We start from the raw sequence: 20,632 nt of genomic DNA on the forward strand, positions 1-20,632 counted from the left end.
TTAAGGCTTGGATGGAGTGTCTGATAATGAATGGTCTACTGCGATTAATCATTTAGTACTTGTGTGTACATTTATGTTTGAGCTGTTGACATGGTTAAACAGGATTTTAAAAGAAGATAGTAAGGTGGTAGAGTAAAATATGTGAAAAAGAAGGCCCCTAAAGCTCAACCTGATGGCCAGTAACACGATATATTGCTGATATTTAACATTTCATATTTACCTGTCAAGAAAAAAATATGTATTTTTAACTTTTTTATGGCTCTTACCATACTAAAAAAAAAACAAAAAAAAAAACGAATTCATTCCTTAAAGGTCTGTAAATAGAAAACAAATCTTCCCTGCTAAAACATAATTGCCAACGAGTTCTGCCCTTCCATTGTTCTTTTCCCTTGTCATTAACAATTTTAACAAGTGTAGAAGGCAAAAATGCTATTATGCTATACTGCATTACTTCTATTAAAATATTATTGCTGCATCAAAGTATAAAAATATTAATATTTAGTGCATTTGAAACTGTTATTTCTTGCACTGTCTTGGTTTCATGTAGGCTGTTGATGACAATGTACCTGAAGAAAAAAGCTTCTACGAGTTGTATCTCAGCAAAATCAGTGAAGGAGGAATTATAAATGAATCCACACGATTAGCAAATGTCACCATGGCTTCCAGCGATCTACCATATGGATTGTTTCAGTTTTCACAGACGTTGTTACAAATTTCAGAAGAATCACAATGGGTAAATAAAAATACTGATATATTTTTACTAGAGATTTTAATGATCATTTTGTTATAAAACCAAGAAATGGTGAAGCGCTAAGCGAATGCGATAAACCAATAAATCAGTGTAAATAAACAAAAATAAATAAAACTAAAATCATAAATATAATTAATCAATAAATGTGAGACTCCAACCTATGAAAAACGTAAAGTGACACGTGCTCAAAATGCAAATATATCTGAATTGATAAAAATCATTAATCAATATATAAACATGAGACTGCAACACATAAAAATTGTAAAGTGACACGTGCTCAAAATGCAAAACAACAGTAAACTGTGTAAAAATCCAGGTGCCTGGTCCGCCAATCAATAAAGGCACACCAGGTAAAGTGACATATGAACCAAAATAATGTTGAAAATTTATATAAAAAGTGATAAGTGCTTAAACACAAATAGTAAATAATCAGCAATCTCTTAAATAAATCATTCAGTGCAAATATCAATAGTTATCAGTCCAACACAACAGTGCTTCAATTTTCAATGTACACTTTCTTGTGCTCTCAGTGACACTCTTGTGTGACTTATCCCACAGTAGCTAAAGTGCCTCCTCCCCTCCCAACATCAACCCCTCAGGGTCACAGCACCTTAAGTATTCCCACACCAGAAGGCGTCCCACAATCTGGCTCCACCGACTCCACAGATTCCAATCGGGCTCCGCTCCTAACTCAGCGCACCTTTAGCTGCCCTTTCACACAATTGGACTCAGGCATGCATGAAAGGGGTAAAATAAAAAGATCTCCATAGTGTAATACTGCTTTTAATCTGACAAATCGCCAAATAAAATGGACAATCACATAGTTATCTTGACAGTACAGCAGTTCCCATGTGCTATGGGTATACTAGAGGACTCGGGTGTACCACGATGGTGTTAGGAACTGGACGTGCGTCTCCGCTGCTACCGGAAGTGCGTCACCGCACATGCGCTCTACGCGTTACACCATGATCCAACACGTGGCTTCCTCAGGATTTATTGGTTTATCGCATTCGCTTAGCGCTTCACCATTTTTTGGTTTTATGTTTGCATATCCTGGGGTTTAGGGAACAGGTGACAGCAGCTTGCTTATTTATATTAGGTGTTCACACAGTTAAGCTCAGGAAGACATTCCCATTTTTATATCATATTATTATAGCCAAAGTGTAATTTTTTGAATAAAGGATATTGTTATCTCTGCATTTGATTGACAAGTTCATTTTAGTCATAACGCTGATACAGTTGTAGTCATTGCCAATAAACGTTATATCTGCAATACGTGATAAGACCCTAAAAACCATATGATCACATCCAAAAAGGTAATTTTCAAATATTCTGGCTGTAAACCTAAACATAACACCTAAATATAATCAAGCATAGGCAAGCGCTGGAACTATATAAGCAGCTAGCACAAAGGTATAGGTAACAATTCCTTATAGATAAATGTATAGAAAGTGCAGCGCTAAAATAAGTGAATACTAATGTGAAAGTAAAGTGCAAATATCAATCTGAAAAATAAAACTGCTCAATGGAACAGTCATGTACAGCGTATAAAAAAATATATAACATATTATATTAATAAATGTTTAAATTTGTTCAAAGAGTCATTCGATCAATGTGTGAACAATAAAGTGCAGCATGAAGGTGAAAATATAGCCCAATAAATATCAGTAATAAAATTGTACGTAAGAATATAGGTACGGCAATCACGGTGAAATACTATGAAGCGATCCAAACAGGAATCCACTACCCCTGTCAGATGTACACTCACCAGATATCTAGTGGTAAACAGCATGTAAGCACATCTCATCTGGACAACAGGTAACAGCAGTGAAGCCTCTGCAGGGGATGCTCCGCCAAGGGCACAAAACGCAGATGGACCCTCTCCTATGAGGGATAGCTCACCACACGAGCCAAGAATTGTATATAGTGTAGTATTTTATTGTATCATGAATAAAAGACAATCAACGTGGAACTAGAGTATAATTGAATATAAATCATGTACCAAGATGGCCGTCGTTCCGACCTCGTTCCGGCCGTCGTTCCGGCAACTGTGGCGTGACGTCAGCAAGTGGCTCCATCCGATGTGTTTCATGCGCAGGAGATGACTCATCACATCGAAAAACAAAAAGATCTTAAAAATGGAATTGTTGTCAATACGAATTGTTGTTTCAATTTTTCATGAAATCAAAGGCAAAATCTGATTGGTAGCTTTTGACAACAGCTCCAATTTTGTTCTTAATTTCTTTTATTCATGTTTAATGAATCAGCCCCTAATTATTTATTTGTATTATAACTAGGTAAACACAACAATCTCCCGAATAGGTGGAAGATATGGAGATGTTCAGCTGAAATATCAAACCAAGAATGGGTCAGCACTAAGTGGCTTGGATTATACAATTACTTCTGGAGAACTCCTGTTTAGACCAAATGAAACAATGAAAGTTCTTTCAATAGAGATAAAAAATGATGTTCTACCAGAAGGTCCAGAGGATTTTTTTGCTATCATCACAGAGGTGAAACTTGTAGGAAGGTAAGACATTTAGCACAATGCCAAATTGTTTATACCTAAAAAAGGAGTTACAAACTTACAATTTATTTTGCCTATCGAAAAGAGGCATCTTCATAATCTCCTACATCCTTTTCACCTACTTGCTTACCGTTGCTTTCTAACACAGTAATCATAGCAGGTACTCACTTGGCACTTTACTTGTGCGTGGCTGTATTAAGTTACTCATAGGCACGATCCTCCTGGAATCCAAGGCAGTGTATAAGTGGGTGATCAAGGGCTACAGCTGGAAGAATAAGATCCATTGGTCAAGTTGAAATATATCGGAATGGCATCTGAGTTTGCTAATCATGAAGCTTGGAAATTAGAAAATGAATGTAAACATGAGTACTTTATTTAGCACTCACACAGATAATTAATGAAAATTAAGGTTCAAACTATTCTAGTGATAAAACCTCTTTGCCATTGAGAGATTTAATGCCCAAGTCTAAATCCAGATCAATGATCTGTGCATTTATGGAACTTGAATAGTCAAGCCACCCGCTAAACCTAGCTGCCCTCTTTGGCAATGAATACTTCCAGTATTAAAGAAATCCCTGCAAAAATGCCATACTCTGGGATTGGTAACCCTGCCAGTGCTTAACCCTGATTAAGGGGAGATGCATCCAGAAAATATTGTATACATATAACAAACACCACAAGGATAAAGCACCTCACAGGCTACAAAAAGGCAGTGTTTATTAAATTAGATGTAAAAATAAAAGTGACAAACATCTCAATGTATACTCACGACCACCTGCCTAAGAATCCCCCCCAAAAGGCCCCTTCACACAGAACCCCCCTATCTACTCCAAAAAACTGACCGTCCATACCACCCTATAATCCTTAGTTCCCCCCTCCTGTGGTATAGTGGAACGGAACCGCAAAAAGGATCCCAAACTGGGGTAGACATCGCAAGTCCACGTATGGATATTAGCTGTCCAACTAATACAAAGATGTGTACAAGCCCATGGAGCATGTGCACTAAAGTTGCAAGAAAAAGTATGTGAACTGTTTCAGTGTAGCAATATTCTTGGGATGTCTGGTGTGAATCGCTCTCTTAAGGTCATGCCACAGCATTTCAATCGGGTTGAGGTCAGGACTCTAACTGGGCCACTCCAGAAGGCGTATTCTGTGCTGTTGCAGCCATTGTTTTCTTGAATTACTTGTATGCTTTGGGTCATTGTCCTGTTGCATCACCCATCCTCTGCGGAGCTTCAGTTGGCGGATAGATGGTCGTACGTTTTCCTGCAAAATGTCTTGATAAACTCTGGAATTCATTTTCCTATCAATGACAACAATCCGTCCAGGCCCTGAGGCAGCAAAGCAGCCCCAAACCATGATGCTCCCTCTGCCATGTTTTACAGTGGGGATGAGGTTTTGATGTTGGTGTGCTGTGCCTTTTTTTTCTCCACACATAGTGTTGTGTGTTCTTCCCAAACAACTCAATCTTGGTTTCATCTGTCCACAGTATATTTTGCCAGTAGTGCTGTGGAACATCCAGGTGCTCTTTTGCAAACTTCAAACGTGCTGCAATATTCTTTTTGGACAGCAATGGCTTCCTCCGTGGTATTCTCCCATGTACTCCATTCTTGTTTAATGTTTTCCTTATTGTAGATGTGTCAACAAAAATGTTAGCATGTGCCAGAGATTTCTGTAGGTCTTTAGCTGACACTCTGGGATTCTTCTTTACCGCATGCAGCATTCTGCGCTGTGCTCTTGCAGTCATTTTTACAGGCCGACCACGCCTAGGGAGAGTAGCAACAGTGCTAAACTTTCTCCATTTGTAGACAGTCTGTCTTGCCGTGGACTCATGAACATCAAGGCTTTTGGAGGTACTTTTGTAACCCTTTCCAGCTTCATGCAAGTCAACAATATTTGATCATAGGTCTTCTGAGAGCTCTTTTCTGCGAGGCATGGTTCACATCAGACAGTGCTTCTTGAAACCAGTAAACCCAAAACAGGTGTGTGTTTTTTAGGGGCAGGACAGCTGTCAGCAACACATCCAATATCATCACACTGATTGGAGTCAAGGTTGGCTCACTCCTGGCTCCAATTAGCTCTGGGAGAAGTCATTAAGCTAGGGCCTCACATACTTTTTCCTCCCTGGACTGTGAATGTTTACATGTTATGTGCAATTAAACCATGGCAACATCTAATGTTTGTGTAGTATTATGTTCAGCAGACTGTGTTCTTCTATTGTTGTGACTTAGATGACGTTCAGAGCACATTTTATGCCCAATTCATGCAAAACTCCACGTAATCCCAAGGGGTTCACATACTTTTTCTTGCAACTGTATAATATCTCTTGCTGTACTCAATGCCTATAGTCCTTCATCTAGGTCCCACCTGTATAGCTCTCCAATGTAATGAAGCTTGATGGCAGATGTAAATCCCAGGTAATAGTGGTGGGGTATCAGTGTATACGCAGTGTAGGTGAGCACTGTACCACTTCAATACTGTTGCCTGAACTTAAATCACAGCAATGTAGCAGCCGACAGTCTATACAAACACCCGAAAGGAGACCACTGGATCCAGCCTATCATGTGACTAGTCCTCCTTTGTATGACAGCTGATTTACCCACAGTGTGCAAGCTGCTCAATACGGGTGGATATCATTAAAGACTGCACCATGGCAATGAAATGATAACTGAAGCGATCTTACCAGTTGTTCTTCAGTGCTCTAAAGCTCCTCTTCCTTAATGTGGCCATCAATTGTAGTATTCATGTACTGCTTGGATGAGGTGTCTTTGTATCTTGCTGCTGATAAGAGTGTATCATGGGAGTCGGCGTGTACTCCAGCATCTCTGTGGGTCTGGTTCCTGGAGAGGGAGAGAGCGTAATCCCCGACGCCTACATGTTTCGCCCCTCACACTGACAGGGACTTCTTCAGGGCTTAGTCAGGGATTGGTCCATGGCTAACACTATATATCTCCACTGTCAGGGCTATATTGTGCCTCTTAAAGCCACCTCCCCGAGTACATTATGCTCTAGATGGGCTCAGTGTGGGTGCCACTCTACAAAAAGTGGCCAACCTGTCAGGCAACCCAAAGTTGAGGTTAAAGGCGAATCTCGCCAAATCCATATCAACTATACCCCTAAATTGGGGAATATTTAAACATCACCCCTATTTGTGCCCATCTATTGAGAAATATGTATCAAGACCTCTATCTTCATAAGAATGGCTGCAATGATAACTCATTTATAAATCCATGGGGGCTCATTGTAAGTCAAAACATCCATCTTGCATCTTTTTGCAGGGACTTTGTCCTTGTCCCCCCTTCTTTCTGACAGTGATAACTGATAAATGGCGGCAAATTTTATCTCTTTCAGGGATGAACTGTGATTGTGTTCGAAATGAACTGCTATTGAGAACTCATCATCCTTGCCTGTTATACTGGCAAGGTGTTCTCCTATCCTATGTCTATATTCTCTCTTTATTTTCCCTATGTAAACTTTGGACATGGACATACAATTCTATATATCAGCCAACAGACAGAACAATTTAAGAAATAATTAATAATTTTTTAACTCCTAAATTTAAATAAAAGAAGCTGTTTACACTTTTTGCACTGTTTCCAGTGCTGTCCACCACAGACTCACTGCTGTACAATCTAGGGATGGTTCTCCTCCAATGTTGCAGTGGTTTCCTTGGTTGTAAGAAAGCAGCATTCAAATTTTGGGCTTTTCTGCCTGCAAAAAAAGGGTAATTTTTATTTAACATAAATAAAAAATTAGTGTGTTGAGCAATTATACTGTATATTGGAACATTGTTTTTACAAAAGTAGAGTTTTCTGTGAAAACTACAGGGACATAGGTGCCAAATACCTGATCAATCTAACCGACACTTGGTATTTTTATCTTATTTTATGTTATCGTTAGTAGAATATGTATATAGTAATATTTTTCTTTGTACAGGAGCTATGACCATACAATTAGAGAAAATGGGCTACAGATAGATCAGCCTCCTCTTATAGGAAACAATTCAGTGGTACGAATCATTATTCTTCCTAACGACAATGCAGAAGGAGTTATCGAGTTTGATCCACAGTTTACTGTAATCCAAGGTAATTTATCATTTATGTGTCATTGCATAGTTTTGTAAATAACTCCTTACTGTTTTCAGCTTCTATAGCTCATGAGCACTCTATTGGCTTTTATGATACATGTAGTGTACTACAACATGCTTGTCTGCCTGTCAGAAAGTAAGAAAATTCCTAAATGGCCTGATATAACATGATATAATGTTGCTCCAGTAGGAACAGGCATGTGATTCATATATTATAGCTTTGAATGCTGAAGATCACACAAATTAAATATGTAGGGTGCACCAGATGTTTTTTTTTTATCAAGGTCTAGATGTGGGGGTGCTGTTTTACTTTTTTCCTTCTTCATTTCTTCTTCATTCACCACTCCTACAATGTCCAAAAAAAATCATAATATTAACTGATTGACCAGTGTGTAAGCATACAATGTTTATCGTGCTTTATTTTGTAGTGGAAGAAGATGTTGGAGTGATGTTGATTCCTGTGCTAAGAACACGTGGAACATATGGCTATGTCACAGCTGATTTGATCTTCCACAGCATTTCTGCCACTGCTGGTATAGACTTTGCAGACTTTAATACTACAGTAGTGTTCCTGCATGGGCAAAATCAGAGCTTTATCAACATCAGTATTATTGATGATGAGGAAAGGTAAATAATAAATTCTGAATGATAATATATATTATCATGTTTTTTTTTTATTTAAACAAAGGGTTTGATTTACTAAAAATGGAGAGTGCAAAATCTGGTGCAGCTTTGCATGGTACTCAATCAGCTTTTATCTTCAGTTTCTTCAATTAAGCTTTGACAAAAACAAACTAGAAGCTGATTGCAGCAGAGCTGCAACAGATTTTGCACTCTCTGTGTGTAGAGATAAAATAGATATAGAAGATTAGGAGAAGATATTTAAGGAAGCATAGATAGAAGCATAGAAAACACAGATACAAATGCATGGCATTAAACACATTTTCTTCAGCTTTGCATGGTAGCTAATCAGCTTCTATATTCAGTTTGTTCAATTTAGCTTTGACAAAAAAACTGGAAGCTGATTGGTCTCTATGCAGAGCTGCACCAGATTTTGCACTCTCCAGTTTTAGTGAATCAACCCCAGAGTCTGGTCTTGGGCCTTTTGCATGTGTAAAGATGTAAAATAGATATAGATTAGGAGAAGATATTTAAGGAAGCCTAGATAGAGGCATAGAAAACAGAGATGCAAAAAACAATAGTACAAAAACACAAATACAAATGCATGGCACTAAACACATTTTCTTCAGTCTAACTTGGGTTTTGGGAAATTTGCAACCACCAGCAACACTTCTGGAAATATGTAATGGTTCCTGAAATTTAAAATAGTAAGTCAAACATTGCAGTAGCTATATTATTGTAATATTTTATTAAACGGGGGCGCTCAAAAGTGTCGGCACGTTCCTGCCAAGTGCCACTAAAATGGCACTAAAAAGCTGCATTATATTTAATTTTTGATTAGGGTTTAGACAAGCTTTAACCGCCTCCCGCCCACCATATAGTAATATGACGGACGCAAGGTGGTTCTCTCCTCCCATTCTAACCGCGAATTCGTGGCTCCCAGAGCGCACAGCACGACGATCGGCGGTGCGCTGTGTCCCTCGGACACAGCGGATCACCGATCCATGGAAAGAGCCGAAGATGTCGGCTCGGTCATGTGAACAGCTGTGTCCAATCACAGCTGATCACATGTAAACAGGGAAATGCCAGTTATTGGCATCTCTCTCCCCACGAGCTGTCATGCTGACAGCTCGTGAGGAGAGGAAAGCCGGTAATCGGCATTCCTCGGAGGGGACATGTACACAGATCATCAGAGCACTGATGATCAGTGTGCCCTGATGATCTGTGTAGCCCCAGCAGCGCCACCAGTCAGTGTCCATCAGTGCCAGCTCTCAGTGCTCATCCATGCCACCTGCCAGTGCCCATCAGTGCCACATTTCAGTGCCACATCAATGCCACATATCAGTGCCCATCTGAGCTGCCTTTCAGTGTCACCCATCAGTGCCAGTCAGTGCCACCTATCAATGTCAGTCAGTGCCACTTATCAGTGCTGCCAATCAGTGCCGCCTATCAGTGTGCATCAGTGCCGCCTATCAGTGCCTGTCAGTGCTGCCTATCAGTGCCCGTCAATGCTGCCTATCAGTGCCGCCTAACAGTGCCAGTCAGTGCCAGTCAGTGCCGTCTATCAGTGCCAGTTAGTGCCGCCTATCAGTGCCACCTATCAGTGCCGCCTATCAGTGCCATATATGAGTGCTGCCTTTCGGTGCCCATCAGTGATGCCTGTCAATGCCCATCAGTGCCACCTAACAGTGCCTCATCAGCGCCCATCAGTGCCACCTATCAGTGTCCATCAATGCAGCCTATCAGTGCCCATCACTGCAGCCTCATTAGCGCATATCAGTGAAGGAGAATAATCACTTATTTACAAAATTTTATAACAAAAACTAAGAAAAAACTTTTTTTTTCAAAATTTTCTGTGGTTTTTGGTTTGTTTAAGAAAAAATAAAAAACTCAGAGGTGATTAAATACCACCAAAATAAAGCTCTATCTGTCATAAAAAAATGATAACAATTTCATATGAGTACAGTGTTGCATGACCGCGCAATTGTCATTCAAAGTGCAACAGCGCTGAAAGCTGGAAATTGGCCTGGGCAGGAAGGGGGTATAAGTTCCCTGTAGGCTAGTGGGTAAACAAAGAGCAGTAGATTGTTTAAATGTTTCATTTTGTAAAGTTTCCAGTTTAGATATAAAAGTACTTTGTGGCAGCCTTCATTAATAGGACACGTAAAGACTGTAGGACTGTGTGCTATACATTTAGGGGTTTATTTTTATATATATTTTCACAAAGATTTATAACTTTCAACCAAAATTTGTACACTTGTCCAAGTGAATCAAAAAGAATAATATGTGAATGTTGGGTGAACGTTGTATAATCTTGTGTAAAGACATTTAAAAATAGACCCAACAGTGTATGTTTACCATAGCTATATGTATTGAATTTCATGTTTGGCATCTTTTGGCAGCAAGTGCAATGTAGAGAAAAAAAGGTGGGAAATGATTGGCCCCAGTAAATGTAGAATACAGTAACTGACAACAAACCATCAAATCTGAGTTTGCTGTATCCACATGATTAAAGAAATTAATTCCAGTTAGCTATGATAGGTTAGTGCACGTTACACTGCAAATTTGAAGAAACCTCTATAAGTTCCACTTGGGACTATACTCTAGGATATATAGGAGGTTAGTGATACCAAACGTGTGAAAAGAAAACAGAAAGCACAATACTTTTTGGAAATAGCAACTAATCAAGTTTTATCTTTTATCCTCTGGGCACAAGAACCAAGGAATCTGATAATTGTGGACAACTCATTTTACAGTTTTTTTTTAATAACTAGCCCTTTTAATATTATCAAGAAGCTTCACACCATCATACGCATTAGTAAATATCACTGTACATATTTTTTTGTTGTTTTAGTGAATTTGCAGAGCAATTTGAGATTCGCCTTGTGGGAGCAAGTGGAGGCGCTGTTTTGGGTGCACACCTCCTGACATTCATTACAATAGCAAAAAGTGACTCCCCAAATGGAGCTGTGAAATTTCTTAACAAAAGTCAAATAACCCTTCCAAATCCCAATGTGACCATCACTATATCGCTAGCGCTTGAGAGGACAGGCGGACACATGGGAGAAGCCCAGGTAATGATATCAGTTGCATACATTTTGTGTGTACAAAGGTCCAAATAATGCATTAATGCACTTACATTTGCTTTACTGAATAGGGTAATGAGCAGTGTTTTTAAAAGGAACATGCCCTTTCCTTGTACTGGGCAAAATGACAGGTTCACCTTACAGAAGGAAATTTAAACAGGTTGCTCTTATGTATCCAACACTTCCCTGCAACCTGTTATATCATCAGACCACATGAGAAATATCTGGTATTCCTGGATGTAGGGGAGCAATTGATGCTTCCCTACCTCCTCTCAATGTTTAATTTAAATTTAAGACCTGAGTGGACAATAGCCAGCCCTGACTGCCATCATGTTGTTTGTTGGAAGGTAACAGGCATAGCTTTTTGTATGCTTTACCTTGCTTAAACCTATAAAAGAATCTCTCTATGGGATGGTGCATTAGGTCAAGGCTGGGTTTACCATTTGGTATAGTGAGGCCACTTTTCCCTTTATAATTACTGGCTACACATTTATTCCCATCATCAGTAGGAACTGTCTTCTCATATAAGGTTATTTACTCCTTATCATATTATTCAATACCAGAAAAACAAAGAACTGTTCCGTGTACAAGAGGTGATCATAGCAGAGGGGTGTTAGACCTACAGGCTCCCATGATGTAAATCTAGTTTTCATTGGGGAAATGAAGGAGCTCTGAGAAGGAAAACAGAACCTGCTAAAAGTTCTTCCTATAAATGAATAGTTACTTTGCCTAGCATGGGTCAAATACAGGTTGATGTAACCATGTAATAAACTGTATGGAGTTTTGCTATAAAGCCAAGATAACACTGATAGCTGGTGACTACTAATAGCATAGTAAAACAGCAAAAAAAAGTTTTTTGTTAGCTGTTTGGTTGATATAATTGCCACAGGGGAAAATTCATTAAAACTACATAATTCACTTTTCATTTCACTTTGAACACCCACTTACATGCAGAGGAGATAAAAAAAATAAGCATTTCATATATAATGATTTGATGTTTAGAGTAAATATAGCATTTGTTTGGTTAATTCACCCTTGATGTGTTGTCTTTGAAATTATTGTTTGTACTTATCATTTGCATATAAGTATATATCCTAAAGAAGTGTATACTATATAAAAAAAAAAGAATACTCTATATATATATATATATATATATATATATATCGTCCACTTAGTCTAGCAGCCAGCTCATTTTTTGTCATTTAGCATAACAGGTTGTAAATGTAGAAGGAACATGCTGTTGTGAGTATAATACGTCCTTACTATCTTAGTCATTTCCGCCTTGGAGCATATTTCTAAAAGTGTTTGTGTATAGAAGAATTAGTACATAATGTATTGTTTTCTTTAACAAATACATGTCTAAATAGGAAGGCTAGTACTGAGTGTATTGTTTTAAACTGCCTCTTTATACAATGTGAAGGTTGTGAAGTGTAAGTAGTGCCAAGAACATGAGCGGGAAATAAATACCTTGTGAGTGTAAGTCTGTCCTATAAATATACACGTTGCTCAGGAAGTGGGATACTTTACACCTGTCATCAGTCAAAAAGGAGAAATTACTGACATGCTTGATCTACGTGGAAGAGTGTCATGGCTGCGTATGTGAAATCCCAGATGTACCTGGAAATAGGTACATATGTACACAGCATAAAGTAAAAGATGGCAGCGTCTTCAGCAAGATCCTGATCATATTGATACTCAGTTTGTTTTGATATTAAAAATTACTTTAGCAAATGCAGAAATGCAGAATACCGGTTGACAGCAGCTCCCAACCATATGCTTATCATACATTTATTAATAATTCTTAGAATTAACTGAAATATCGAAACAATTGGTTTATGCATTTGATGAACCAATCTTTTTAATATTACAGTTAAATATAAGAAATATTTGTTGTTTATACCACTATTTTGATTCCTTTTTTGTTTGAACTCACAAAATTCCAATCCTTTTTGTAATTCCTCACTCAAAAACATGTTTGTCCTAACATCTGTTTGACTGAGTACTGTATTGTAGATTGCAGAGCGGTAAGATACATCCCCTTGTGTATTCCCTAGTGTGCACAGCTTCACAGACCTAACTGTCCTTTTTAGGACTCTTTTTTAAAAAAAGCAGTGGCAGTGCTGTGTGGGAAATGGGATCAGTGGCAGTGCTGGGGGAGAGGGGGAGATGAGATCATTGGCAGTGATGATGGTGGGTAGATGGGATCAGTGGCAGCGGTGGTGGTGGTGGTGAGGGAAGGCAGGTTGAGGCAGGATCAGCGGCAGTAGTGGTGGTGGGGATGGGATCAGTCCACTGAGGGTTTTGGGGGGATGGGACCAGTGGCAGCAGTGGTGGTGGTGATGATGGTGGGGGGAAATAGGATCAGTGGCAGCAGTGGTGGTGGTGGGTGATGGTATCAGTTTCATTGTTGGTGGGTGGTTCAGTGGCAGCAGTGATGCTGGTGGGGGGGGGTCAATGGCAGAGGTGATTGGGGAAGGGGGATAGGGAAGGGATCAGTGGAAGTGATGCAATTGGTGGGGGGGATGGGATCAGTCAGAGGCAGTGGTGATGGTGGGGGGGATGGGATCAGTCAGAGGCAATGGAGGTAGGGTGATGGTTGTGGGAGGATCAGTCAGATGCAGCAGTGATTGTGGGGGGATGGGATCAGTCAGAGGCAGCGGTGATGGTGGGGGGATGGGATCAGTCAGATGCAGCAGTGGTGGTGGGAGGATGGGATCAGTCAAAGGCAGCTATGGGAGAGGGGATGGGATCAGTCAGAGGCAGCGGTGGTGGTAGGGGGAAAATGGGATCAGTTAGGGGCAGTAGTGGGGGTGGGTTGGGATCAGTCAGATGCAGTGGTGGGGGCCCTGAGGAAATGGGACAAGTCAAAGGCTGTGGGGGACCCCTGGGGGGATGGGATCAGTCAGAGGTGGTGGTAGAGGCCCTGGGGGGAATGGGATCAGTCAGAGGTGTTGGTAGGGGCCCTGGGGGGGATGGGATCAGTCAGATGTGGTGGTGGTTAGGGGCTCTTGGGGGTTGGATCAGTCAGAGGCAGTGGTGGGGGCCCTAGGGGGATAGGATCAGTCAGAAGCAGTGGTGGAGGCCCTGGGTGGGATTACTCAGATGCGGTGGAGGGTGGGGGCTCTGGGGGGGTTGGATCAGTCAGAGGTGGTGATAGGGTCCTTGGGGGGTAGGATCAGTCAGATGCAGTGGTGGAGGCCCTGGGGGGGATGTGATCAGTCAGAGGTGGTAGTGGGGGCCCTAGGAGGATGGGATCAGTCAGAGGCAGTGGTGGGGGCCCTGGGAGGGGTGGGATCAGTTATAGGTGGTGGTGGGGGCCCTGCGGGGGTGTGATCAGTCAGAGGTGGTGGTGGAGACCCTGGGGGGAGGGAAGGGATCAGTCAGAGGTGATGGTGGGGGGCCTGGGGGGGGGGATAGGATCATTCAGCGGCGGTGGTCGGGGTCTTGGGGGAGGGATGGAATCAATCAGATTTGGTGGGGGCCCTGGGGGGGGGGTTGGATCAGTCAGATGCAGTGGTGGGGGCCCTAGGGGAGGTTTGGGATCAGTCTGAGGCAGCAGGGTTGCTGAGATCAGTGGCACTGGCATTCACTTATTCTTAGTGTGTCAGTGTATCCATCTGTCTCTGGATTCTTGCTCCCCTCATGTGCCTCCATTGATGCCTCTCTCACTCTTGGGTCTCTGAGCACAGTGGCAAGCTTCTCCTCTTCATGTCTACTGCCCATCAGCTGACTTTCTCCTCCAGTCATCTGCAGCAATGGGCTGGGGAATCGCTGTGTTGTAATGGCAGTGACAGTGTGAGCGCTCTGCCTCAGAGTGCTATCTCCCGGACTCCAGTCTCCCCTAAGAATAAGCGGTAGGCTCCCCCACAGTGGGTGCAGACTATCTCCAGACTTGGGCCCCCCCACATGTACTGTGACATACTGAAGCAGAGCATTATCCTCTACCTTCGGAGACTGGGCCACAGGGCAGTATTCCAACATGATAAAGACCCCAAACACACCTCCAAGGCGACCACTGCCTTGTTAAAGAAGTTGAGGGTAAAGGTGATGGACTTGCCAAGCATGTCTCCAGACCTAAACCCTATTGAGCAACTGTGGGGCATCCTCAGACTGAATGTGGAGGAGCGCAAGGTCTCTAACATCCACCAGCTCCATGATGTTGTCATGGAGGAGTGGAAGAGGACTCCAGTAGAAACTTGTGAAGCTCTGGTGAACTCCATGCCCAAGAGGGTTAAGGCAGTGCTGGAAAATAATGGTGGCCACACAAAATATTGACACTTTGGGCCCAATTTGGACATTTTCACTTACGGGTGTACTCACTTTTGTTGCCAGCGGTTTAGAAATTAATGGCTGTGTGTTGAGTTATTTTGAGGGAAGATCAAATTTACAGTTATACAAGCTGTACACTCACTACTTTACATTGTAGCAAAGTGTCATTTCTTCAGTGCTGTCACATGATAAGGTATAATACAATATTTACAAAAATGTGAGGGGTGCACTTACTTCTGTGAGATACTGTAGGTACTGTATAGTCTCAGCACAGGTGCAAGGTAGGGGTGGTTCAGATGCAGTAAAGGTTCAGTATAATACACAGTAGGGTTGGTTTAGGTGCAGCCTAGGTTTGAAATAGGTGCAGTATACTTGGTGTCCTGCTCTCAGTGGTTCAGTGCCGCTAGCCGTATCAGCAATGAACGAACAGCCCTCTCACCAGTCCCCAGGATGCTGCAGTGACCTCTCACTGTAAAAGGGAGGTTGCCTTTGGTTTCTCCCTGAAAGCCCCTGGTGATCAGTGGTGGGAGGAAGAGGGTGAGTGGATGCTCCAGTCTCCCTGCAGCAGTGGTGCAGGTACTGTGATGTGGACATGGCTACAATACCCCTGGGTGTCCTCACTCCCGGTCTCAGGCTCAGATCTCTGCTGATATGGTCTCCCACTGGCAGGTGCATAACCAGATAAGGATGATTTCCCTTGGTGCCAAGACGAAGAACATTCCCGGGCAGGTTAATAAAAATAATCCCTCCACTCCTCCTACTGCACATTACCTATTGGTATCTGTAATGTTATGAGCCTATTCATCCCATTATATGGCTGCCATCTTAAAACTACAACTTCCAGCATTCTCAACACACTGTATAGAAGTCTATGGACTAACTTGGCTTTAGCTCTCCTCCTGCTGGTCAGAGGAGAATGGTGCAGCATAACATCAGTATCTCAGTAGATGGAGAGATGAAAAAAAGGCAATATCTTCTTCACCATATTGCTGTAGCCCATCAAGATGATGAACAGTATGGGATGACTTAAGTCACCAAGAGTATTTCCCTATCTGCATTCTTATCTGTACATGTTTGCTATTTACAGCATACTGCCTGAGCCATTAATGCCACTGACTACATATTGGGAGGTGTGAAAAGCAGTCTGTGTTTTGGGGAATTGTCCCTGCACACATACTGCACTAATTGTAAGTACAGCTTGGTGCACTGTCCAACTTGGGCTATAGCCTAAATAATAACAGGTTGCGTTATATTAATTGTTCAATTGAGACAACAAACCTACATTAATAACTGTAATCTAAAATAACTTTTGAAGGATTTGTTTTGAGAAGTAGCAACCCTGCAGGGTACATATTGCTATAAGTACAACTGTCCATACTGCATATATAGCATATCTGCCTCTGTTTCCATATATCATGTTGCATGGTACATTTTCTGCAGAGGTCTAATTTCCTGCTATTGACTCAGCTGATAATGTCTTCTTTATGTGAACACTATGTACATAGTATGTTGTGTAGTACCACTAATGACTACAGTGCAAACACATGGTTCTTTCCGCAAATGGCCAGACTCAGCATCACACTTCCCGCCTTGTGTTTATGTGTTAATCTTCTCAGAAGTGTTATGTATATTCACACTTGGAGGTGAAAAGTGCTAATTTTTTTAAGTTGGAAAGTAAACAGGGAAATAATTTAATGAAATAAAACTGGGTTCTAATTTCTGTATTTTTTTTTCTAAAAACTTCATCATTTTGACATTTTTCATTACTGCATTCTAAGGAAGCCGGTTGACCCTTTTTTAGTTTAAAAGCTATGACGAAAAAATCAAGTGTAGCGATGTCTCTTCAGGGAGTCACTGGAAATAATTGGGTCTTCCTACCTGTCCTGTGGGCAACCTGTCCAGTGTCAGGATCTAACAGCTCTGTTTGTCCCAGTGATCACTGTCAGGGGAAAAGAAAGTGATTGGATGGGACGACTTTATGCACAGATGTCTTTGCTGATTGCACATGAAATTGCAAAAAATAGGGCAGGAACCTTTTTTCCAAATCAATGAGGCAAGGCAAAGTCGGAGTTGCATCAATTTGAATGGTTCCATATGCACAAATAGGATGCAACTTGTCATGCGATTTGAAATGGTCGAATCGCTCGACAAGTCGCACCAATGTGAACCAGAGCTAATAAAACAAAGTCCTCAAATAGAAAGTGATGATAATAGGAAATTTTCCCAGTGTTTACACAGAAAATAATACATACCTTGACATTCCCTATGTTTTATTTCTTTAAAAGCTGCAAGTACAGAAAAATACCCGTTGATCTGCCAGAAATCCAGTAAGCACCTAACCTCCTCTTCCTCTTCCTCTGCTCTAAAATCTCAAGCAGTATTATCAGTTCACCTCTGTGCACTACTGAACACTTACCCCTATATATTTTGGCAATAAGTAGTGGGGGAAGTGTTCTGTAGACCAGCAAAAGAGAACTGGGTAGGGCTGACAACACTGCTGGGGAGTTTACTGTGTTGTCTTCCAAAACAAGGAGTCAAGAACACACTGAATATGTGGCAGATCAATGGGTTTTTCCTATACTTGTAGTGTTTTTCAAGACATGAAGCATAGGAAAATGTATTGCAGGAATGTGCCAGATATGTTTTTCTTCTATTGCCCAGGCATGCATTATTAAGAAAACATAAAAAAAATTGTTTTTATCACTGTTTTTCTGTCTGAGGGGAAATCTGCCCAGTGGGGGCACGGACATCAATACAAAACCTAATGTATCTTTAATGCTTCATCAATCAATTCAAAAGTTAGGTTGATAGTCTCCAAAGCAGTAATACAACCTGTTTCACTGCAGTAACTATAAGTACATTGCTCAGTGATTAAGGAAAAACAATGGCAGTCATTTGACTGCTACTGTGTTTGTTAAACTGCAATGCTTATTTTTTTTATATATGTATATGTGTGCATTATAACCCATCGATACTACTTCTTTGCAATATTATTCTTCAGGTATTATGGCATATATTGGGACCTAATTCCAAGACCATCCTGTCACCTGGCAGCGATGATTTTAGTGGACCTTTGAATGGATCTTTTCATTATGATGATGGAGAAGGGGGAATAAGGGTTATTACCCTAACTATTCTGCCTCATGGAGAGATCGAAGTTCAAGAAAAATTCATAGTTGTCCTAAGCATTGGAAGTGGCAGCACTGAAGTTGACCCAAAATCTGGAAATGTGACTCTTACAGTAAGTATGTCTGGTTTGCTATGCATTATGCACAGTTGTCCATACATTGAGAATATTGACATTGCCACATTTCTCAAAAGAGAAAAAGTGAAAATATATATGTAGCGCTACTCCCGTAGAAGCCTCTGATATTTATTTAGTTTATTCCCCGACAGTACAGAACCACCAGTCACACAAGCAACAGTCCATTCACTCTGGCTACAAAACAACAATCTAGGGGTTGTCTTTTTAGTATTTATTGCCTGTAGAACTTGCGATGGGGAATGGATGAGGGTGGTATGGGATACTCAAGTTATGCTGAATAGTGTCTGGAGGACACTCTTAACTAGGCTAGGCTTCTCTAAAGAGACTATCTGCCAAGGGTAATAGTTATGGCCCGAACCGAGACCCTGTAGGAGCTGTCTTAAAAAGAGCTACTGCTGGAATTTATCCTTCAAAAGCAGCACACAGTTACTTGGACCTTGAGCTCAGGTCTATTCTCACAATGTCTCACTAGGACAGCTGAACTCCTCCAGTTCAGGTACCTCTATGCTTTAGTACAACTGCTCAGTTCCTAACTTCCACCAAACACTCTTCAATGAGGGAGTAGATAATACTCACAGTGCCACAGGACAGCTATGCACTTTCCAGCTTCCACCTGGCACTCTTCAGTGAGTCCTCCAGACCAAATCCTTAGCTTGGACTGCTGGCTAGCCCTAAAGTTTATCAGGAATAGGCCCCCAGCTCTGCCACAGCTAGGACCTTGAGGAACTTCAGCAACTCCAGCAAATTGCCTGAAAGGGGCAATAGCCCCTGAGGCTAGGAACTTCCCCAGAAGGACAAGAGCAGGGCTGCCCCAGACCCCAAATTATTTATGCCCCCACCTACACCTCCCCAGGGATTGGCTGCAGCAAAATAAATATTCAAGCTGCCCATTTGACTCTTCCAGCCCCCTATGTTCTAGAAGCCTCTAGATTGCTTAGATTGTAAGCTCTAAAGAGCAAGACCCTCTGATCCCTCCTGTATTCATTTGTATAGTAATTGTACTGTCTGCCTATATGTTGTAAAGTGCTGCATACACTGTTGGCAAAATATAAATCCTGTATTATAATAATAATAATGGCAGAGTGAAGCAATCAAATCTGCAGACTGTGAAATCCAGAACAACCCAAAGACGTCAACAGCTGCTCCAATGACTACAGAGGAGCCAGAAAGAACTAAATGTGCCTAACATCCTAGCACCCTACCTAGGAGGGTGCTACTTCTACAATAGAGTTTTGTATTTGCTGTGCCTATGATCAGGAGAATTGAATAAATACATATTTAATCCACCTCCACCCAGTACCTCACTCACTGCTTACGAGATTGCAAATCATTTAAAAAACAAGATTGATGCAATTCGTAGGGGCATTTCCACTACACAGACATCTATCCCACTTAGCTTACCTTGTACTAAACATCCCTCAACACTTTCCTCTCTTGACCTTGCTACTACTGAAGAGGTCACTAAAGTTTTCTCAGAAGCCCGTCTCACCACCTGCCCCTTGGATCCTGTCCCTCACAACTACTACAGTCACCCTCTTCTTCTATCCTATGCTGCCTTACTCACATAGTCAATCTCTCCCTCTCCAATGTTGCCTTCCCCACTCCTGTAAAGCATACACACATCACTCCCATACTTAAAAAACCCTCCATGGACCCCACCAACCTGAACAACTTAGGACCCATCTCCCTGCTCCTGTTTACCTCTAAACTTTTAGAATGCTTAGTCTACAATCGCCTGAGCTCTTACCTCACTGACAACAACCTTCTTGACCCTTTACAGTCTGGCTTTCGCTCACTACACTCCACTGAAACTGCCCTACTAAAACTCACTAATGATTTATTAACTGCTAAAACCAATGGCCACTACTCTGTACTCTTTTACTACTTGACCTCTCTGCGGCTTTTGATACTGTTGACCATCCCCTCCTCCTCAAAAAACTCCGCTCTCTTGGCCTCCGAGACTCTGCTCTCTCCTGGTTTTCCTCCTCTTTCTGTAGGGGTTCCTCAAGGTTCTGTCTTTGGACCC

The 20,632-nt window shown here is 41.5% G+C and overlaps 1 protein-coding gene across 1 annotated transcript in view; it reads left to right on the top strand.

Annotated features, from left to right (window-relative positions):
• Positions 1 to 20,632, top strand: part of ADGRV1 (adhesion G protein-coupled receptor V1) — a 500,140-nt gene that overhangs the window by 229,050 nt on the left and 250,458 nt on the right. Inside the window, exons 65-70 of the mRNA XM_089679659.1 lie at positions 548 to 733; positions 3,049 to 3,281; positions 7,215 to 7,363; positions 7,794 to 7,992; positions 10,841 to 11,060; positions 18,343 to 18,582. Coding sequence (XP_089535785.1) covers positions 548 to 733; positions 3,049 to 3,281; positions 7,215 to 7,363; positions 7,794 to 7,992; positions 10,841 to 11,060; positions 18,343 to 18,582 — 1,227 coding nt within the window. The remainder of the gene's footprint in view (positions 1 to 547; positions 734 to 3,048; positions 3,282 to 7,214; positions 7,364 to 7,793; positions 7,993 to 10,840; positions 11,061 to 18,342; positions 18,583 to 20,632) is intronic.

The sequence above is a fragment of the Staurois parvus genome, unplaced genomic scaffold (assembly GCF_062004578.1).
Source record: "Staurois parvus isolate SC_StPar_1 unplaced genomic scaffold, SC_StPar_1.0 ptg000229l, whole genome shotgun sequence".
In the NCBI taxonomy this organism is placed as follows: domain Eukaryota; kingdom Metazoa; phylum Chordata; class Amphibia; order Anura; family Ranidae; genus Staurois; species Staurois parvus.